General features: G+C 39.7%; 1 protein-coding gene across 2 annotated transcripts in view; it reads right to left on the minus strand.

The window, feature by feature from the left end:
• Positions 1 to 5,890: 5,890 nt before the first annotated feature.
• Positions 5,891 to 23,985, minus strand: part of glmna (glomulin, FKBP associated protein a) — a 52,811-nt gene continuing 34,716 nt past the window's right edge. For both annotated transcript variants that reach the window (XM_059983893.1, XM_059983892.1), the window contains exons 13-19: positions 18,346 to 18,419; positions 17,015 to 17,099; positions 16,048 to 16,157; positions 9,730 to 9,793; positions 7,261 to 7,387; positions 6,348 to 6,430; positions 5,891 to 6,237 (exon numbers count right to left, since the gene is read on the minus strand). In XM_059983893.1, coding sequence (XP_059839876.1) covers positions 6,112 to 6,237; positions 6,348 to 6,430; positions 7,261 to 7,387; positions 9,730 to 9,793; positions 16,048 to 16,157; positions 17,015 to 17,099; positions 18,346 to 18,419 — 669 coding nt within the window. In that variant the 3' untranslated portion in view covers positions 5,891 to 6,111. The remainder of the gene's footprint in view (positions 6,238 to 6,347; positions 6,431 to 7,260; positions 7,388 to 9,729; positions 9,794 to 16,047; positions 16,158 to 17,014; positions 17,100 to 18,345; positions 18,420 to 23,985) is intronic.

Raw genomic sequence — 23,985 nt, forward strand, 5'->3', positions numbered from 1 at the left:
TGCCCTACAGTTCACTGCGTAAGTCCTATCCTGGTTGGTCCTGCCGAAGTACAACAACTTGCACTTGTCTGGATTAAATTCCATCTTCCATTTTTCAGCACATTTTTCCAGATAGTCCAGATCCCACTGCAAGCTCTGATAGTCAGGAAGGTAAGAGAGGTGGGGTAGCTCTCTTAATTAACAATGAGATCAGGGTGATAGTGAGAAACGATATAAGGAGCAGAGTGTTGAATCCATCTGGGTAGAGATTAGGATTAGTAAACAGAGAAAAATCACTGGTGGGCATTATCTATAAGCCACCAAATTATATCATTACAGTGGCACAGGTAATAAACTAAGAAATATCTGAGGCATGCAGGAACGGAACAGTAGTTATCGTGGGAGACTTTAACTTGCACATAGATTAGGTGAATCAAGTTGGTTGAAGCAGTCTTGAGGACTTCATAGAATGCACATGTGATAGCTTTCTTAAACAGCATGTTATTGAACCTACAAGGGAATGTGCGGTCTTGGATCTGGTCCTGCGCAATGAGACAGATAAAATTAGTGATCCTCTTGGAAAGAGTGATCACAGTCTGATTGAATTTCTCATACAAATGGAGGGTGCAGTAATTCAATCTAAAACCAGTGTATTATGCCTAAACAAGGGAAAATACAATGGGAAGAGGGAGGAGTTGGATAGGATAGACAAGGAATACAGGATGGGATGGTTGAGACATTGAAAGAGATTTTTCACAGTGCTCAACAGAAGTATATTCCAGTTAAAAGAAAGGACAGTAAGGGTGGGGAGAGCCAGCCATAGATAACTGAAGAAATAAAGGAAGGCATCAAGCTAAAAGCTTATCTGTTCAAAGTTTCCAAGAGTAATGGGAAACTGAAAAATTGGTAAAATTTTAAAAAGCACCAAAGATCTAATAGGCCAGCAATAAAGGGAAGTTAATGGAGATAAATTAGCACAAAATATAAAAAATATGCTAATAAGGTTTTATAATAACATGGAGCAGAAAAGGGTGGCTAAAGTGGTCCCTTGGAAGACGAGAAGGGGAATTGATATTGGGTAATGAGGAAATGGCTGAGGCTTTGAATGACGATTGTGTCTGTCTTCATGGTGGAGGACACAGGAACATGCCAAAGAAAGATGATATGGATGCAATGGGAGATGGAGACCTCGATACAATAGCTATTATTAAAGCGGTAGTGCTGAGCAAACTTGTGAGCCTAAAGATAGGCAAGTCCCCTGGTCCTGATGGAATGCATCCTAGGATACGATAACTACTGTTCCATTCTTGCATGCCTCAGATATTTCTTAGTTTATTACCTGTGCCACTGTAATAATTTGGTGGCTTATAGGTAATGCCCACCAGCAATAGTGGAGGTTTGGCGATAATTTACCAAAATTTTCTGGACCTGGGCAGTTCCCAGTGGATTGGAAGATGGCAAATGTCACGCCACTGTTCAAAAAAGGATGTAAGCAAAAGGCAGGTAACTATAGACCACTTAAGAGCTACAGTTGGGGAAATGCTTGAAGAAATCAAAGAAATAGCGAGGCATCTGGAAAGAAATGGGTTCATCATGCAGTTGCAGCATAGGTTCAGCAAAGGCAGGTCCTGTTTGACAAACTTACTGGAGTTCTTTGAGGATATAATGAGCACGGTGGATAGATGGGAACAGATGGATGTTATTTACTTGGATTTCCAGAAAACATTCAATAAGGTGAACATAAAAGACTTATTCATAAGGATGCATAGAATTGGAGGGGAAAGTATTAGCATGGATAGAGGATTGGTTAACTAATAGAAAGCAGAGAGTTGGGATACATGGGTGTTTCTCTGATTGGCAATCAGTGGGGAGTGGTGTGCTGCAGGAGTTGGTGCTGGGCCCACAAATGTTCATGATGTACATTAACACTCTGTAAGAGGGGATGTGGGTAGTGTATCTAAGTTTGCTGATGACACTAAATTGAGTGGAATAGCAAAACTGTGCAGAGGATACAGAGAGTGGGCAAGGGGCTGGGAGATGGAGTACAACGTTGGTAAATGCAAGGTCATCCACTTTGGAAGGAAAAATGGAAGATCAGATTATTTAAACAGTAAAAGATTGCAGCATACTGCTGTGCAGAGGACTTGGGAGTGCTTGTACATGAATTGCAGAAGATTGGTTTGCAGGTGCAGCAGGCTATCAGGAAGGCAAATGGAACGTTGGCCTTCATTGCTAGAGGGATTGAATTTAAGAGCAGGGTGCAACTGTACAGGGTACAGTTCTGCAGTAACACGTCCAGTTCTGATCTCCTTACTTGAGAAAGGACATACTGGGTTTGGAGGCTATACAGAGGAGGTTCATCAGGTTGATGCTAGAGATGAGGGTGTTAGACCATGAGGAGAGATTGAGTCACCTGGAACTGTACTGGCTAGAATTCAGAAGAATGAGAGAAGATCTTGTTGACACATATAAAATTATGAAAGGGATAGATAAGGTAGAGCCTGGAAAATTGTTTCCACCAGTAGGTGAGACTAGAACTAGGGGACATGGCCTTAAGACTTGGGGGGAGTAAAGTTAGGATGGAGATGAGGAGGAACTACTTTTCCCAAATAGTGACAAATCTATGAAATTCTATGCCCAATGAAGCAGTGGAGGCTACCTCAGTAAATATATTTAAGACAAGGTTGGATAGATTATTGCATAATATGGGAATTAAAGGTTATGGGGGAAAAGACAGGTAGGTAACAGTGAGTCCATGGTCAAATCAGCTATTATCTTACTGAATGGCAGAGCAGGATTGATGGGCCAGATGGCCTACTCCTATTTCTTATGCTCTTATTGCTGTCCACTACACTCCCAATCTTGGTGACATCTGCTGATCCAGTTAACCATATTATCATCCAGATCATTGATATAGATGACAAACAAGAATAAACTCGGCATCAATCCCTACGGCACTTTACTGGTCACAGAGGGAACCGTCTACTACCACTCTTTCTCACACAAAACCTATGTCTAATGCAATTTACTACTGCATCTTGAAGGCTGAGTGACCGAATCTCCTTGATCAACTTGTACAGAATCTTGTCAAACACTTTGCTAACATCCTTGTAAACAGCATCCACTGTCTTACCTTCATCAACTCTATTAGATTGGTTGATACAACTTATCACACACAAAGCTATGCTGACTATTCCTAATCAGTTCGTCTATTGAAATACTTATATCTAGACCCTTCGAACACCTTCCAATAGCTTCCCCAGTTCCTGGTTTATTTTTAGAGCCTTTCTTAAAAGCAGAACAACAATCGCTATCCAATACCCACCCTGTCACAAGGATGTTTTAAGTATCTCTGTTAAGGCCCTTCACCCTAATTTGCCTCAAGAAAGCAAACACCTCCTCCTCTGTAATCTGTGTTAGGTCTATGACCTCACTGCTGCTTTGCCTCATTTCTATAGACTCTGTGTCTGTCTCCCGAGTAAATACAGATACAAAGAAGTTATTTAAAATCTCCCCCAACACTTTTGGCTCCACACATAGATTACCATTCTGATCTTCCAGAGTACCAATTTTATCCCTTGCAATAGCTTTGTTTTTCACATATCTGTAGAATCCCTTGGGTGTCTCCTTCACCTTGTCTGCTAAGGCAATCTCATTTGTTCCTACCTGCTATACACCTCTTATTCCCACTTAACGAGAGTCTCAACATCTCTTGAAAACCAAAGTTCCCTAAACCTTTTATCTTTACCTTTTATTCTGACAGGCGCATACAAGCTTTGTACTCTCAAAATTTCAGTTTTGAAGGCCTCCCACTTAACAGATATACCTTTGCCAGAAAACAGCCTGTTCCAATCCATACTTGCCAGATCCTTTCTGCTACCATCAACATTTACCTTTCTCCAATTTAGAATCTCACCCACAGATGAGACCCATCTTCTTCCATATTTACTTTGAAACTAATGGCATTATGATCACTGGATGCAAAGTATTCCCCTATACAGTCGGCCCTCCTTATCTGTGAGTTCCGCATACATAAATTCCACCAGGAAGTGCTCTTCCAGCACTTGTTGTTCAAGCATGTACAGACTTTTTTTCTTGTCATTATTCCTAAACAATGCAGTGTAACAACTAGTTTACATAGCATTTACATTGTATTAGGTATTATAAGTAATCTAGAGATGATTTAAAGTATATGGGAGGATGTGGATCGGGATCGAAAAAAAATTGGAAGTTCGCTTCCTAAATAAGTCGGAACAGGTACATCCGGTATTATTTAGCGTCAGTTAGTCAAGCGTTTGTCTTAGTATATAGTATATATTTTACCTTTCTATGCATATAAAACACTTAAGAACGTATGTTTCAGCGCTGGGCTCGGGAAGTTCCCAAGTTCGATCCAGTGACAGACCACTTCTGAGCATGCTCTCCTTCCGTGCCTGGTTGATGTGGAGGATCAAAAACCCAAAACCCAATAATTAAACCACTGCACACACAAAATGCTGGTAGAACACAGCAGGCCAGGCAGCATCTGTGGGGAGAAGTGCTGTCGACGTTTCGGGCCGAGACTCTTCGTCAGTTCAATTAAACCACTACATTGCTTAGTAATAACTGTAGCTTTCATCAGGGCAGGGCCTTTCCCACTTTATCCTTTAAAATTGTTCTGATCATTGACTGACTGTAGCCTAACGCTTTTCCAATGACCGATGACGTTTAACCTCTTTCCAGTCGTTTTATTATTTCCACTTTATTTTCAATCATGATCGTGATTATTTTCATGAACAGAAACACTATGGATTCAGAGCTCAACCACCAGGTCCTAATGTCCACCGCACTGAGACAGGTTAAATGAGGTCTAGGGTTCTGCTGGGTCCTGAGGTCCACCGCATTGACATAGGTTGAATAAGGGACTTGAGCATCCACGTTTTTTGGTATCCACAAGGGGTCCCAGAACCAATCCTTTGCTGATAAGGACGGCTAACTGTACAAACTTCTTCACCTGCTCTGTCTCATTCCCTAATAGGAGATCAAGTATCACACATTCTCTTGTTGGGACTTCTATATACTGATTAAGGAAACTTTCTTGAACATATTTGACAAACTAACCCATCTAGTCCTTTTACAGTATGGGAGCCCCAGCATTTTAACATGGAAAGTTAAAATCAGCTGCTATAACAACCTTACATTTCTTGCAACAGTTTGTGATCCTTCTGCAAATCTGTTCCTCTAATCTTTAAAAAAATATATATATATTTATTTAAAATAGTCCACCCTTGTTTTTGTTTCTTAGATTTTCTTGTAGGCTGTTAGTAATGTAACCATGTATGCTAGGTGTTACTTGTGGTGAAAATGTACACTTAATTTCCAAATCTAAGAATGGAAAGGTAGTAAGTTAGATTTGATTAACTAGTTTTAATTCATGCTACTGTGTTAAGATGCAAAGCAACTTTATTGCTACTCAGAAACATGATAAAGTATGGAACTTAACAAAACCAGCGGTAAAAGGTCATAGATCTCTGCTCCATACTTGGTAAGTTATTAGAACCATTAGCTTTCAGAGTTTATGAAGACCTACATCAGTACAATGGTCCTAAACCATGTGCAATAAGAATGACTAAAAGCTTATGTCTATATTGAAAAGCCAATTGAAATTGCATGTCAGGAATGAGTAATATCCAAGGTATGCTCTTACAAATTTGTGATAATTAATATACAGTTTGGGGGGGGGGGGTTGAAGTGTACATGTAAATAACTTAGAACAAAATAAAAAATACTTTTCTCCCGTCTTGGACAGCCATAGTGCATAAAATAGCATTTTTAAGTTCAGTCTGGCATTTTTCTTTCAATTTGTAATGACAGCACTGATTCTTAACCAACTGCAAATAGGTGGTAGAATCATTAGAACCCAATCTGGTAATACACTGAAACTAGAGCGATTTTATTTTTTAAAGACTTGGGTAGATTTGCATTATAACATTTATTCCAGGTGAGCAGGTTCAATACATTTGCTTTTACAGTAAAAAAAAATTAACATAGACTTGAAAAAGTTAATGTACAAAGTGAATCCCTCCAAGTACAGTGGTTGGAATAAAAGATCAAATATTATATTTATGAAGTTTTAACACTTCCCTTGTAAATTTAAATAGCTTCATTGGCTACATTTTTACTCTCAGCTCTGGATTTCATTTTTAGCTCCATCAACTCTTCTATTCGTGCTTGCACACTTTCCATGAGATCAAAGGTGTAGAAAGCTGACTGCAGAACCTGAGGTGGCAAGAGTTAATGGGTAAAATAATGTAACATTACAATTTAACATATTTAAAAATGCATACATTGAAAGTACAAGTGGGGAAAAATTGCATTAAGTTGCTTACCTTCAATTCCACAGTATTAGTCATTTTTGTAAACTTCTTACTGCCAGCTTTCAAGGAACGCTGTGTTTCATAATTAGGAACATCTAAAATGATTAAAGTGCAATAGTTTAATTTGTCTTTCACTTCCCTGCAGAGATGTTTACCAGAAGAATTTTCATGTACCAAATTATTCTGCACTTTCCAGTATTCCTTTCAAGTTGCAATCTTTCCAAACATTGGAATTTTATTCATTGCTTAATGGAAAGTAGAGTTTTTTGTAGGAACAAATTATTTTTAGCGATATGGAATGTCAAGTGTATTGTTGAGATGGGTGTGATTTTAATTCATGCTAATAAATGTAGACATGAGATACATATGTTACAGACATATAATTAATTTCAGTGCAATGCAAGGGATAATACAGGTGTCCCCTGCTTAACGAAAGTTCGCTTTATGGAAGACCTCCATTAGTACCTGTTTCCGCTAACCAAAAGAAATCCGAAGAGGATTTTCGGTTGTAAGAAAAAAGGCACCTGCTTTAAACTTGCGTTTACCCCGAGAAACTGTACCACGACAGTGAAGCCTTGCGCGGGCAGGTGTGTGCATGTGCATGTACGTGCTGATTTTTTTTCTACAGATCGGTTTGTGGCCGAATCTTCCCGATTCTGGTAAGTGAAACTACACTGTACATACATTATTTCTACTTTATATAGGCTGTATTTATCATATCATTCCTGCTTTTACTATTGTTAGTGTTATTTTAGGTTTTATATGCTATTTAGTATGATTTAGTAGGTTTTTTTTGGGTCTGGAAACGCTCAAAAATTTTTCCCATATAAATTAATGGTAATTGCTTCTTTGCTTTACACCATTTCGGTTTATGAAAGGCTTCATAGGAACACTACTTTTGGACAGAGGGGAAATATGTACAAACCTTTAATTTTCCTGTTTTCTTTTTTCTTTTTGATCTCTGCTTTATAATGAATCCTGGACATCTTCAAGCCAGTTCGTAGTGCATTCAGAAAGTTTTCAATCCAGAAAAGGTCAGTCCATAATCCAGTCTGCAAAAGGATTATAATTGAATAACTTGTTACACAGAATAAGGGCTTAGAGGTTAAATACACAAGCTACAAATTCAATCCTCATTTAAAAAGTTCCCTTATTTAACTTTTAAATCCCAGACACTAGAAATGTTGGTTAGTAGCTGTACTGCTGTGATTTCTGCAAGGAAATTAGTTCACTTACCTTCCCAAGTCACCAGTGATGTGACCTAAATCCCAGATTTGAATGAAAGATATGGCAACCATTTATTGCACCCCCCTAGGCATTTATCCACAGAGACATGGAATGCTGAAATGGCACCTTGTGCTACCACTTTTCTAGAGCTATGTGAATGGCATTATACAAAATCATATGCAGAACTTTTATAAGAAAGGCTCTTTAGATACGGAGCCAAGACCTAAATAAAGTTATGGTTTATCTATTTGGTATGATCAAATGGAATAGCTCATAAGGACGAAGAGGCTGAATGGCCAAACTCTGTTCTATATTGGGTAGAAGTAATACAATCTCTAGTGAAAGTTGTCATTTAATCAACTTTGGCTCTACCTACCATGCTATGGATTAGTTAGGATAGGGTAGAGTTTGTACTAGTGCCTATCTTTTCTCTCTGGATTTTGTAAGGTTATTAGAAAGTGGATACCCAGTTCAGCTCCAAACTATTGGTTGATAATTATTTATTAATACCCTTTTCCTAAGACAGTGGAAAACCTTCTTAATGTCATTCAGACAGATCATTCCAGACATTAATACATCAAGGTAGTAAACAAAATAATGCTACACTGATCCCCCTTTCCTCCAGCATTTACCTTGGGTCACTGTCTATGTTCAGAGAATCAGGTGTTGCAACTTCATACATGTTAATTGTATCAGCAATTGTGCCATACAATTCAGCTTGTTCCTTTATAGCTAATTAGCTAGTGTTTTATCAGCAAAGCCCGTAGATTAGGCTCATTACTGATTCTTCAAAACAATTTCAGTATGCTTCATATGTATTTTGTTTTCACAATTGTGTGCGCATGCAAGTGAATGGGTGAAAGATCATGGAGAGGAAAATATTTTTTAAATCATATTTGAAACAGACATGCATTTAGGGGGCCTGATTAAAAGTTAGTGGAAATTTGGCATCAGTACTAAAGAACCAGAAATAAACAACTTTTCAGAGTAAAAAGCAGACACTCTATTTATCAACAGAAAGGAAGCAAACATTGCCTCCTTTCTACTAACTGCAGTCTCTTCTGCTTTTGCAATTAGTGACTGAGCCATTCCCTCCTGAGTAGCACCAATATTAAGCCCTGATCTTCCCCCATCCCATCCCACCCCACCAAGAAGTTGGATTCTCATTCAGCCCTGAATTCTAGTAATCCCTGGTTTTCCTGCAGGCCAGCATGTCATTTTTGACCATTGCTAGATTGTAAACAGAGAAAGAAAGCAATAACTCAGTTTGCTGCAGGATCTGAACCAGCTGGATAAATGGGCTGTAAAATGGCAGATGGAATTTAATGCAGACAAGTGTGAGGTGTTACATTTTGGGTGTCCAGGGTAGGAGTTACACTATGAATGGTACAGCACTGAGGTGTGCAGTAGGACAGAGGGATCTGGGAATACAGATCCACAATTCTTTGTAAGTGGCCTCACGGATAGATAGGGTCATAAAGGGAGCCTTTGGCCTTAATAGGAGTACAGACAGGAGTTAGGATGTTAGTTGAAGTTATGTAAAACATTGAGCCTGCATTTGGAGTATTGTGCCTCGTTCTGGTCATCTACCCAAAGGAAAGATATTCATGAGCTTGGAAGAATGCAGAGAAAATGTTGCAAGGATTTGAGGACCCGAGTTATAGTGAAAGGCTGAATAGGTTAGGACCTTATTCCACAGAGCATAGGAGAATGAAGAGATTTGATAGAAGTATGCAAAATTATAGGAGCATCATTTGGATAAATACATACAGGCTTTTCCCTTCAAGGTTGAGTGAGACTAGAACTGGAGATCATAGATTTAGGGTGAAAGCTGAAATATTTCACTCAGAGGATGGTGCGAGTATGAATGAAGCTGTCAGCAAGAGTAGTGGGTTTGGGTAGGTACATGGTTAAGAGGCTATGGTCCAGGTGCAGGTACATGGGATTTAGTAGAAAAACAGGTCAGCATAGACTTGACAGGCAAAAAGCCTATTTCTATGCTACAGTGCTCTGACTCTCCATGTCTATAAGTACTGCAGTTCCCTAAACACCTCCATACACATTAGATTCAATACATCAGGTCTCATTTTGGGACAGTTATCAAAACAAAATCATGTACAAAAATTACATTAATACACAAGATCATTTTCATTTACCAAATACTTACTCGATTCTCACATTCATTATCCCTGATCACAAGGTATCTGAGAAGATTCAGCGATTCCATGATCCTAATACAGATAAAGAAACAGTCAGTTCCAGGTTTAATGACCTAAGTTGGCAATCAGAATACTCTTATTGACTTATTTATCCTCCCACACCCAAATGTATCTGATATCTTGCTTATCCTATAGTGACAAAAGTGATTACATTTTAAAAGAACCTAATTGTATCTTTCATATTACCAGCATAATGGTAATCTTATTCTCTTTTCTCAGAGCACCATTGCCATCAGACTGCTTCCAAACTACATCCCTTGCCATTGACAATCAAGTATTATACCAGGAGTCCTCAGTGAACTCAAATATCTAATCCAATGCTTCAAGCCATTTTTGTGTCACAGAGTCCAGAATGGGAATCTGATGTATAATGATCACAGGTTGAGTTGTGAGGTAGAAAATGGTTCTGAATTTTATCTGCTAAACCTACAAATCAGCAATAGCCAAGTCTTGGATTTAATTCCAAAATTTGGTTTCACTGAATTTGACAGAATTGAATTTTACATGCCGAATATATTGTGTAGCCACAAATGCAGTTGCAAGGGAAAGTTTGTGAACCCTTGACAATTACCTAGTCTCCTGGATTAATTACTCATGAAATGTCATCTCATTTTCATCTAAGTCACAATAATAGACATTCACAGTATGCCCCAACTAATAACACATAAACAATTGTACTTTTCATGCCTTTATTGAACACAATGTTTACTCATTCACAGTTCAGGCTGGAAAAAGTATGCGAACTCTTGTATTTAATAACTGGTAGAACCTCTTTTAACAGCAATAACCTCCCGCATATGTTTCCTGTAGCTGTTGAACAGATTTGCGCAACAGCAAGGAGGAATTTTTAGATCATTCCTCCATACAGAACTATTTCAGGTCATCAACATTGCTGGGATACAGTGGTGCTAGAAAGTTTGTGAACCCTGTAGAAATTTCTCTATCTCTACATAAATATTACCTAAAATGTGATCAGATCTTCACATCCTGAAACTAGATAAAGAGAACTCAATTCCAGCTGCTACCATCCAGGAAATGGTACCGCAGCATAAAAGCCAGGACCAACAGGTTCTGGGGCAGCTTCTTCCACCAGACTGCTTAACTCATGCTGACACAACTATATTTCTATGTTACACTGACTATCCTGCTGTGCATATTATTATAAATTACTATAAATTGCTCATTGAGATGTAACATGAACATTTTTACTCATGTATTAAAAGATGTAAGTAATAAAGTCAATTCAATTAAATAAGTAATACAAAAGTATTATTCATTTATTTATTGAGAAAAATAGTCCAATATTACATGTACTTGTGGGAAAAAGTATGTGAACCTCTGGGGTAATGCCTTCTACAAAAGCTATTTGGAGTCAGGTGTTCCAATCAATGAGATGAGATTGGATATGTGGGTTGTAGAGACGCCCTGCCCTATAAAAAATGCACACAAAGTCAGGTAACTAACAGAGCCTGCTCTTCTCAAGAAGGATGTTTATATGTATCATGCCCCAATCAAAACAACTTTCACTGGACTTTAGAAGAATAGTAAAGATGCATGATACTGGAAAAGGCTACAATAGCATTTCTAAAGACCTGAATGTTAATCAGTCCACAATAAGAGAAATTGTCTACAAATGGAAGAAACTCAGTACTGCTGCTACTGTCCCAGGGAGTGGGCATCCTACACAGATCACACCAAGAACACAACGTGCAATGCTGAAGGAGGTGAACAAGAACCCACGGGTAACAGCAAAAGATCTTCAGAACTCTCTAGACTTTGCTAGTCTATGTGTTCACTATAAGAAATACATTGAACAAGAATGGTGTTCATGTAAGGATACCATGGAAAAAACACTGCTGCATTTGTCAAGTTTGCAAAAGACCACCTGGGTGTTCTACAATGTGTCTGGGACAATGTTCTGTGGACATGACACAGAAGTTGAACTTTTTGGCAGAAATGCACAATGCTATATTTGATGGGAAAAGGGCACTGCACTCCAACACTGAAACCTCATCCCAACTGGTGGAAGGAGCATCAATGTTTGGGACTGCTTTGATGCCTCAGGGTCTGGACAGCATACAATCATTAAGGGAACAATGAATTCAAAATTATATCACAACATTTTACAGGATAATGTTAGGGTAGCAGTCCATCACCTGAAGCTTTAGACAAATTGGATAATGCAACAAGACAATGATCAGAAAGAAAAGAGTAAATAAACATCATACGGTTCAAAAAGAAGAAAATGTGTGTTTTGGAATGGAAGTCCTGATCTTAATCCTATAGAAATGTTGTGGAAGGACCTGAAGCAAGCAGTTCATGCAAGGAAGCCCACCAAATCCCAGAGTTGAAGCAGTTTTGTACAGAAGAATTGCCTAAAATTTCTCCAAGCCGATATGCAGGACTGATCAACAGTTACCAGAAATGTTTGGTTTGAGTTATTGCTGTACAAGAGGTCACCCCAGTTAGTGAAAACAAAGGTCCACGTATTTTTTCCAACAAATACATGTAATATTGGAGCATTTTTCTCAATAAATGAGTGAGTATAATTTTTGTTTGTTATTTATTTAACAGAGTTCTCTTTATCTAGTTTTATTATTTAAGAGAAGATCTGATCACATTTTAGGTAATATTTATGCAGAAATAGAGAAAATTCTACAGGGTTCACAGACTTTCTACCACACACTGTACCTTGCATGAACAGTCCTCTTCAGGTCATGCCACAGCATCGAAAATTGGGTGGTTTGGCACGGTTGGCAGCAGATCACCACAAACTGTTTTCACTCCAGAGAGTGGGGACCAAGACAGAAATAGCCCATGTAGTGCTGTATCTTGTGAGCTCAACAGGGTCACTGGTGACTGGTATGTCACTTGTGATCGATGGTGGACACTGGCTCAATGGAACCAATAACATGTTGGCCATGCTGTCGCTCCTACAAACATTAGCCAGACTATAAACCAGCGGAGCTGAGAATTTTCAAAGGTGAATTACCTGTAGTGTTTCTATGCAAGGTAACTTGAGGAATGTGTCAAAGTCAAAATAAAACTTATCAAAGTAACAGTGTACTTTTTTTAAAAAAGTCATTGGTTGGAGTACTATGCAGATGCAGGAGAAGCATTCCCGCACAAGTCCACAAGTCCAATGACAAGCTTTAAAAAGCAGGAAGTTTTCTCAGCGGGAGTCTTTGATTGGAATACTGCGCAGATGGAGGAGAAGCTTTCCTGTGCAAGTCCAGCAAAGAGCTTTTAAAAACCCAATCACCATAAAAGTTGTACTGTCTAGTGAAGTGGTCTGAGTCAGAATGGTAAGGCTTTGGCTCAACAGGGCTTTGATGAGAACAGGCAGAGGCAAGGTAAGTAGGCAAGTTCATTTATTTCTTTCTTATCTAACTCTTGAGAAAACAGGGTGCATGTCTACAGGGCCAGTGTTCTGTTCTGGGTGTCAGATGCGGGATTTCCAGGAGACTACCAGCCTCCCCAGTGGCCACATCTGCACCAGGTGCATCGAGATGCAGCTCCTTAGAGACCATGTTAAAGAATTGGAGCCGCAGCTCGATGACCTTCGGCTTGTTAGGGAAAGTGAAGCACTGATAGGAACAACAGACAGGTAGTCATCCTAAGGCTACAGGAGTCAGATAAATGGGTGACTGTCAGGAGAGGTAGGGAGAATGTCAGATAGTGGAGAGCACCCCTGTGGCCGTTCCCCTCACCACTAAGTACTCCATTTTGAGTACTGTTGGGGGAGACAACTTAGCTGGGGGAAGCAACAGTGGCCATGCCTCTGGCACCGAGCCTGGCGTTGTGGCTGAGAAGGGTAGGGAACTAAAGAGGATGGCAGCACTAATAGGGGACTCTATAGTTAAGGGACAGATAGGTGATTCTGTGGACACAACAAAGAAACACAGATGGCAGTTCGCCTCCTGGCGCCAGGGTCTGAGATATCACCGAACGTGTCCACAATATCTTGAAAAGAGAGGGTGAGCAGCCAGACAGAAGTCGTGGTACATATCAGTACCAATGACATAATTAGAGAAAAGGAGGTCCTGAAAGCACAATACAGGGAGTTAGGAAGGAAGATGAAAAGCAGGACCTCAAGGGTAGTAATCTCAGGATTACTGCCTGTGCCAGGCGACTGTGACAATACAAATAGAATGAGGTAAAAGATAAATGTGTGGCTGAAGAATTAGAGCAGAGACAGTGATTCAAATTTCTGGATAATTGGGACCTCTTCCAGTGGCAGGTATGACCTGTACAAAAAAGACAGGTTACAGTTGAATCTGAGGGGGGCGGGTTTACTAGAGCTGTTGGGAGTGGTTTAAACTAATATAACAGGGGGATGGGAACCAGTATGATAGAGCTGAGGATGAGTCAGCAGGTTTACAAGTAGTTGATGGGTGTAACGTGAACATAAGGAAGAAGGGATGATTGGGTACAAATGCAGACAGAGTAGAAAGTTAAATTGTACCACAGAGGCAAAATCCAAAAGGGCGAAGAATGCAGGGCTGAAGGTGCTGTATTTAAATGTGTGTAGCATTTGGAATAAGGTGGGCGAAATTGTGGTGCAATTAGAGACTGGCCAGTATGATGATGTGGGCATCACTGAGTCGTGGCTGAAAGAAGGTCATAGTTGGGCGCTTAATATCAAAGGACAGATATTTGTATCTAAAGGACAGGCAGGAAGGCACAAGCGGTGGTGTAGCTCTGTTGGTAAGAGATGGAATTACATCTTTAGAAAGAGGTGACATAGTGTCAGACAATGTTGAATCTTTGTGGGTGGAGTTAAAAAACTGCAAGGGTAAAAATAAAATCATTATGGGAATCATATTTAGGCCTCCAAATAGTAGCCAAGATGTGGGGCTGAGATTGCAAAGGGAGCTCAAAAAACCATGTAATAAGGGTAATGTCACAATTGTAATGGGGGACTTAAAATTGAAAGGGGATTGGGAAAAACAGGTTGGTGCCAGTTCACAAGAGAGAGAATTTGTTGAGTGCCTATGAGATGGCTTTTTAGGGCAGCTTGTGCTTGAGCCTACTTGTGGAAAGGCCATCTTGGGTTGGGTGTTGTGTAATAACCTAGATCTTATTAGGGATCTTAATGTAAAGGAGCCCTTAGGAGACAGTGATCATAATATGATTGAATTCCTGCTGCAATTTGAGAAGAAGCACAAGCCATATGTATCAGTATCACAATGGAATAAAGGGGATTACAGAGGCAAGAGAGAGGAGCTTGCCCAGGTGGATTGGAGGAGGATACTGGTGGGGATGGCAGCAGAGCAGAGATGGCTAAAATTTCCGGGAATAGTTCACAAAGCGCAGGATAAAAATGCCCCACTGTAGAAGTTGCTCTTAAATGGCAGGGGGAGGCAACTGTGGCTGACAAGGGAAGTTAAGGACTGCATAAAAGCCATGGAAAGGGCATATAAGGGGACAGGACACAACCATGGGGGGCACCTGTGTTGAGAGTCAGAGGGGCAAAAGTGAGGGAGCCCATCCTTGCCACCTGCTGTCAATCTCATAGGAAAGTCCACAATCCAGCTGCACAAGCTGCAAAGGTCTCTGAGCTTCTGGAGGGAAATATGGTGTTGAAAGCCGAACTGTAGTCCAGGAACAGCATTCTAATGTATGTATCCCTTTTCTCCAGGTGAGTGACGATGATGTGTAGTGCTGTGGGAATGGTGTAATTGGTAGACCGGTTCCATTGGTAGGCAAGTTGTAGGGAGTCCAGTGGGGTAGTAGCATACTGCAGCTGTAGTCTTTAACCAGCCTCTCAAAGCTTTTGCTTATAATTGAGGTGAGTGTGACAGGGCAGCAATCATTCAGGCATGGGATGCCATCCAGCTCTGCTGTTTTGGGCCTCATTTCTCAGAAAGGATGTGTTGTCATTGGAGACAGTCCAGAGGAGGTTCACAAGGATGAATCTGGGAATGAAGGGGTTAATGTATGAGGAGCGTTTGGCAGCTTTGGGCCTGTACTCACTAGAATCTAGACTATGATTGTTGAAATGGTGTACTCAGCATTGATGAGAAGTAATACAATTATTTATGAGTTATTAGTTTAGGCAGATTGTGTTCGTTGTGTATTGGGTGAAAATTAGACCGCATTTTATGAGAAATTAAAGCAGAAAACCAGGTAAATGCAAGAGGTTCACAAACTTATTCGATGTACTCTGAAAAAAGTTTCTACCCCTCTGTCCCAGTAAAGCACACCATACTAACTACTGCTTGGTTAGAAGTTCATTCTCTGAAACTGAACGTAGTAAAACTTACCGGTCTGCATTCTGAATTAAGTCTGTTTCTTCTCTTTCAGGAAGTGAAAGGACTAAATGAAGAAGTGGGATCAATTGTGGGCCTGAGAACCACCCATTCCCATTACTGGTCTGGAAACAAAAACAAAGTCATTTATTAAAGAGCAGATCACTTACAATGAAAGTTGGGGAAAGAACAAAAAAAAAGGATCTACTATAAGATTTGGTATAACTATTGTTTGAAAAGTATGAGTGCCAGCTAGCACATCTCATCTTGAACTTAAAAGCTTAGTGATTGCTTAAACAGTAGTTGCCATTACGCTGAATGACTGCAAGGCAGGCAACTTTAGAAGGTGCAATCCTATAATGATGCAATTCCATGGGTAATTTCACTGAATGGCAAAACTGTTTTGTATCAATTTAAACATTTATTCAAAAAAAAAACACATAACTTCATGGTTTAAGAAGATACAAGAATATTTTTAATAAAAATATATATAGGGACTAAACATCACTAACTGCAAGTTACCTTTCAACTCAGACTTAAATAATCCTTGGAAAATAATAATGAGGAAATAACTACAATAGAAGAGAAGCTGTAGTTCAAAAAAGTTCATCATCACCTCCTAAGGGTAAGTGGGATGAGCTGTGATTTCTGCCCTTGCCAGTGTCTCCCATATTCCATAAAAATATAAGGTAAGCCTTTATGAAACAAGTAATATAGCAAGAGAAATACATTTTAGATAAAATGCACACAAGTTATTTTCTTTATTTAGATGCATAGCCAATGCTTGCACTACGCATCCAAGTAAGTCCTTTGATGTATCTCATAAATAAGAAATGGCAAATGATCTGCAATATCAGACCAAAATGATGGGTTTTGCTCACGATGTCTATAAAAATGAAGCAGGATATTTTAATCGCTTAAAAGAAACACAGTTATAAACCTATTCTTACACTAAAAATTATACAGCTAAAAATGTGCTTACCTTCAAGGCTAGATCAATCTGGTTTTTAACATTTTGTATAATATAACCTTGTACTCCAGCATGGTGGGTTGTCTTCAATAAACACCTTAAAAATAAAGCCTGCATAAATATAATAACTAGCTGATAGTTCCAGTCCTACAAACCTACATCCCCACATTTATTTCTTCCAGAACCTTGCACGCATTCTGCAGTAGCTATAAAAACGCAATTACAATTCTATTAAAACACTCACATGGCAATCTGGTTCCCATAATCATGCAACACATTAAAATAATCTCAGAATTCAAGATCTTCCTTAGCACTGCAATGAGCCTTTGAGAGGACAAGTAGAGCCTGCAGTTCAGTAAGGCTGCTGAACATGTAAAGCCTGACCTACAGCTGCCAAGCTCTAGTAGCATACGTGCCTTAAAGTTACTTTGAATATTAAAACAATTGGAAGCAAAACCTACAAAAGATATACAGTGCATTCATAAAATAGTCATTGGGATCCAATAGCTTAGACCCAGGCTTACATCATTAGGGAGGTAACAGAGGTGAATTAAATCTGCTTGGTTAATGCTGTGTCAGATTAGCATTTATCTTTGGAATTCTGATCTTCTTTTCATCAACTCCATGACTAAAACTGATGTAGTAATGTGCAAGTTCACGATGACTAGTTTAAAGAACTTGTAAATTTCATTTTCCTCTCTTTAAGCAACATTTCAAGGTAATACATTTGCAATAAAACAGTTACTGTATTTTCCTGTTTAAATTCATTTGTTAACACAATGTTTTGAGCAAGTTTAAAAATTGAATTGTTCCAATACAATTTCACAAAAATAAAATAAACTGGTATATAAAATCATGAGGGACATATACAAGATGAATAGTTTGTCTTTTTACCAGGGCAGAGGAGTCTAAAACTAGTGGTCAAAGATTTGAGGTATGAAGTATAGGGGACCAGAGGAGCAAGATTTTCCTACACAGATGGTTGCAAGTATATAGAATGAGCTGTCAGGAGTGGTAGATGCAAATATAATTACAACATTTAAGAGACATTTAGGTAGGTACATGGATAGGAAAGCTTTAGTAGGATATGGTTTTAATGCAGGAAAATGGGACTTGCTCAGGTAGGCAACTTGGTTGGGCCAGTTTACCAACTGTGTAACTCTAAATATTACATGTATTTGGTAGAAAGGTTTTAACTAGAATTTACATGTTTATTCATTCAGACCTAGTAAGTCTTTTCTGTAGCTCTTAACCTTGTGTACGTGAACTGAACTTCATATATTACAAACATCAAAGGCAAAATTGTTTCATGTAAAATAAATCCCTTTTTAGACAATACTCACCGAAATAATTTGTATTTTCCTTCTGAATCAAATTTATCAATGTTCTGCTGGAATAGCTTCAGGCCCCGTTTCCGCTAAAACATTGAAAAGGCAGTAAGAATCATGAAGCATCACAAAAAGAAACCATTCAACCCATGTTATTTCTGCCAATTCTTTAAAAGAGCTCAATTCCTTATTTGCTCCCCATACACTTCACTGCTTCAAATGCCTGCTATATTCCCTTTTGGAAATTACTGTAAGCCTAATATCCAAAATCCCGTTGTTCAAAAAATAAGATCTGTCCAAAAACTAAACAGTTCTGGAAATTTGCCTAGCTGTAAAGGCTTCAGGGTTCAGTACTTAGTCTTCAGAATTGCACTGGTTGGGTTACTGTGCCACAGGTCAATCAAACTTGGCTCAAAATGTTCATCCTTACTTTGGAAACAAATAACAGGAACAATAAAAAATAAGCTTACACAATCTTGATACTTATACCATAGGAAAATCCAAAATCTGGCATGGTATCAGTAAAAAGCGTGCCAGATTTTAGATATTAGATCAGTATCCACCCCTACTGGCAGTGAAGCTTTGAACACAACTCTGTGTTAAAACATAAATTCCTCATGTTATCTCTGGTTCTTTTACCTTAAATCTGCATCTTCTTCCTTACCAGAAACAGTCCTTCTTATTTAATCTGTCAGAATCAGTTAAGATTTTGTTTTAAAGCCATGAACTTTCACTGTTGGAAGGAGAATAACCCAGTGTGCTGACATGACTCATTCCTGCCAAGTATTTATTTATTCAGAGATACAACATGGAGAAGGCCCTTCCAGCCCTTGAGATGCACCGCAGCAACTGGCCAATTTAACCCTAGCCTAATTTACAGACAACGTACAAGAACCAATTAACCTACTAACTAGTGGGTCTTTGGACTGTGGGAGGAAACCAGAGCACCCAGAGGAAACCCACAAGTTCACGGGGAGGACCTCAAGCCTAGTTTCCTAGTTTTTGTATTTTGTTAAGAAAGCTCTACGTTTTATAAAAGCAGCCTGTTATTTCATCACAGAATTTAAGAGAGCTAACCAAACAAGAACGAAGTATTGATTTGTCTTTTAGTTCCCCCCCCCCTCCACCCGCCCAAGTGTTGATTAATATAATTGCTAATGGATCCCCATGATCAATGTTAGGCTGGCAGTCTGTAATTGCCAGTTATCCTTATATCAAATAAGCATGTAAATTTTGCAGTCTCCAAACCTCAAGCACCATTTCAACAGTTGAGGACAGTAAGATATGGAGAGATTTTCCCTAATTTCCACCCTTATTTCCATCCATAACTGGGATACATCCTATCTTCATAAAATGTCTTTGATTTATTATACTGCAAATTGCTGATGTAGTGCTTAATTTTTAATCCAATCCAATACCACTGTTACTTTTAATGCTTTATTATAAACACCCAGTTCCTTTTCTAGTGAAAGGGAATCTCCAAAAGATTGTGTCATTGGACCCAAATTTCTCTCATCCTAAATTCAAGATAACTTTATTATCAAAGTACATATGCAACCCTGAGATGCATTTTCCTGTAGGCAAACTCAGTAAATCTATAACAGGGTCAAATGAAAGATCAACCAGAGTGCAGAAAAGAACAAACTGTGCAAATGCAAATATAAATAAATAACAAGAACATGAGATAAAGAGTCCTTAAAATAAGATCATTGGAGTAGTAACATTTCAATAATGGGGCAACTGAGTGTAGTTATCCCCTTTTATTCAATAGCCTGATGGTTAAGGAGTAGAAACTGTCCTTGAACGTTATGGTGTGAAGATTGAGGTTCTAGTAACTTTTACTTGATGGTAGCAGCAAGAAGACAGCATGGCCTGGGTGGTGGGGATCCTGACAGTGTTTCATGTAGATGTGCTCTGTGGTTGGGAGGGCTACCTATGATGTACTGGGCCAAATCGACTACCCTTGTAGGAATTTCTGTTTAAAGGCATTGGTGTTTTCACACCAGGCTGTCTGATGTAGCCAGTCGATACACTCTCTACTACACATCAACAGAAGTTTTAGTTCTCCATTAATAGATGTATATAAAAGTCTTTGGGGATCTTTTTTTAAATTAGCGTTGAATAAATGCACTACTCTCTTTATTTGACTTACTCAACCTTAAATTTTCTATGCACTTCCTGTATTCAACCTGTACTTGTCATAACCTTCTCTTTTCTGTTTTATATTAACCTACACATCTAGAAACTCTAACTTCAGATGCCCTTCAAGAGATCCTACTGAACCACATTTTCTTTATTCAAATATTAGGAAGTCAGAGATTGTATAGCATTAAAGAAAAAGAAGTATGGCAGGGCTAAGATGAGTGGGAATACAGATGATTGGGAAAGTTTTAAGGAACAGCAGATCTTAACTAAAAAAGCAATATGGAGAGAAAAAATCAGGTATGAGCTCAGTCTAGCCAGGAATATAAAAGGGGATAGCAAAAGCTTTTTTAGCTATGTGAAGAGAAAGAAGATAGTTAAGAACAATGTTGGCCCCTTGAAGAATGAATTGGGAGAAATTGTTATGGGAAACAGGGAAATGGCAACAGAATTTAATGCGTACTTTAGATCTGTCTTCACCAGGGAGGACACAAGCAATCTCCCAGATGTATGGATGGGCCAGGGTCATAAGATATCAGAGGAATTGAGACAGATTGACATTAGGAAAGAAACTGTGATGAGTAGACTGGTAGGACTGAAGGCTAATAAATCCCCGGGTCCAGATGGTCTGCATCCGAGGGTTCTAAAAGAGGTGGCTCAGGAAATTGCGGATGCATTGGTAATCATTTTCCAATGTTCCTTATATTCAGGATCAGTTCCTGAAGATTGGAGAGTGGCTAATGTTATCCCACTTTTCAAGAAGGGAGGGAAGGAGAAAACGGAGAACTATTGCCCTGTTAGCCTAACGTCAGTTGTGGGGAAGATGCTTGAGTCCATTATTAAGGACGAAATAGTGGCACATCTTGATGGCAGAAATAGGATTAGGCTGAGCCAGCATGGATTTACCAAGGGCAAATCATGCTTGACTAATCTGTTGAAGTTTTTTGAGGGTGTAACAAGGATGTTAGACGAGGGTAAGCCAATGGATGTTGTGTACCTAGATTTTCAGAAGGCATTCGATAAGGTGCCACATAGGAGATTGGTGAGTAAAATCAGAGCTCATGGCATTGGGGGCAAGGTTTCAACATGGATAGAAAACTGGTTGGCAGATAGAAAGCAAAGGGTAGCAGTGAATGGGTGTTTCTCGGACTGGCTGGAGGTGACTAGTGGGGTACCACAGGGCTCTGTATTGGGACCACAGCTCTTTACGATTTATGTCAACGATTTAGATGAGGGCATTGAAAACTATATCAGCAAGTTTGCTGACGATACTAAACTGGGTGGCAGTGTGACATGCGAAGAGGACGTTAGGAGAATACAGGGAGACTTGGGTAGGCTGGGTGAGTGGGCAGATACTTGGCAGATGTCATTCAATGTGAATAAATGTGAAGTTATCCACTTTGGAAGCAGGAACAAGAGGGCAGAGTATTGTCTGAACGGTGTAGAGTTAGGTAAGGGAGAAATGGTCCTAGTTCACCAGTCAATGAAGGTGAATGAGCAAATGCAACAGGCAGTGAAGAGGGCAAATGGAATGTTGGCCTTTGTTACAAGGGGAATTGAGTACAAGAGCAAGGATGTCCTTTTGCATTTGTACAGGGCCCTGGTGAGACCACACCTGGAATATTGTGTACAGTTTTGGTCTCCAGGTTAAGGAAGGACATTCTGGCAATTGAGGAAGTGCAGCGTAGATTCACTAGGTTGATTCCTGGGATGGCAGGGCTGTCTTACGCAGAGAGATTGGAGAGATTGGGCTTGTACACGCTGGAATTGAGGAGATTGAGAGGGGATCTGATTGAAACGTTTAAGATAATTAAAGGATTTGATAGGATTGAGGCAGGAAATATGTTCCAGATGTTGGGAGAGTCCAGTACCAGAGGGCATGGATTGAGAATAAGAGGTCAGTTATTTAAAACAGAGTTGAGGAAGAGCTTCTTCTCCCAGAGAGTTGTGGAGGTGTGGACTGCACTGCCTCGGAAGACGGTGGAGGCCAATTCTCTGGATGCTTTCAAGAAGGAGCTAGATAGATATCTGATGGATAGGGGAATCAAGGGATATGGGGACAAGGCAGGGACTGGGTATTGATAGTGAATGATCAGCCATGATCTCAGAATGACGGTGCAGACTTGAGGGGCCGAATGGTCTACTTCTGCACCTATTGTCTATTGTCTATTAACCAATTAGCCCATTTTAATAAATTCTGGTCCTTTTATTTCAGTCCAACTGACCAGGTTTCTTTTTAGCTTACTTAAAGTTGGATCTCTTGTTGAATATTTTCACTGTTAATTGTTACTTTTCTTGGAACTATATTAAACCTGATATTATAATCACTTCATTTCTGGGCCGCCAACCCAGTCGACCCGAAACGGCAGCACTCATTAAAAATCATCAAATATTCTCATTTTGGCATGCTACAGCTAAGAACCATAACTGCATCTACGATGTGTACAGTCAGTGAAGTTTTAAAGTGACTGAACAATATATCACTGCATAAAACAGATGAAAATAGACCAGACTGTGGAGAGCACACAGCCCCTTTAAGAAGCCACCAGCGGAAGAGGGGTAGATGTGCTGGTCAGATGATACACTTCAAAAAATGCAGTTTTTGTCTCTGAAGACCAACTATCTTGCTGGCAGACGTAGTCTCTGGTAAGTAAAGTGACTATCTCAGGGCTAGGGTGGTGTACTTTCCACCTCAGGCCAACAGGCTCTAGAGGGACTGAACGATGTAATCAACAGGCAAGATGCCTTCCCCATCATTTGGGAGGATTTTAACCAAGCCAGCTTGATAAAGTCACTAAGTAATTATCAACAAGTCATCTATAGTACCAAAGGACATAGCACACTGGACCACTGTTACACTATGATCAAGAGTGCCTACCATGCTATTCCCACGCTCACACTTTGGCAGGTCTCACCACTTGGCTATACTTCTATTCCCTCAGTATAGGCAGAGACTGAAGACTGCAGCACCAGTAGTGAAGACCAAGAAGGTATGGACAAGGGAAGCACAGAAGCTCTTACAAGACTGCTTTGAATCAGTGGACTGGACTGTGTTCAGGGAGTCAACTTTTGAGCCCGGATGAGTATGCTACAGTTGTCACCGACTTCATTAAAACCTGTGTGGATGAGGGTGTGCCTAAGAAAACTGACTGTACATTCCCAAACCACAAGCTGTAGATGAACCAGGAGGATCATAGTCTACTGCGGCATTTAGGTTTGGTGATCCAGGTCTGTATAAGAAAACCAGGTATGACTTGAGGAGGGCTACTTCAAGCCCCCCAAGAAACAATTTCGGGAGAGGTTAGAGGCAAGGCAGGGTTGATGTGCATTACTTCCTACAAAGCAAAATCCAAACATCACAAACAGCAGTGATGCTTCACTACCAGATGAGCTCAATGCCTTCTATGCTCACTCTGAAAAGGAAAATAAAACCACAGATATGAGGGTTGCTATAGCATTCAATGACCCTGTGACCTGTCTCAGAGGGTGAACTTTTGCAAGGCAGCAGGGGCC

The sequence above is a fragment of the Hypanus sabinus genome, chromosome 11 (assembly GCF_030144855.1).
Source record: "Hypanus sabinus isolate sHypSab1 chromosome 11, sHypSab1.hap1, whole genome shotgun sequence".
In the NCBI taxonomy this organism is placed as follows: Eukaryota; Metazoa; Chordata; class Chondrichthyes; order Myliobatiformes; family Dasyatidae; genus Hypanus; species Hypanus sabinus.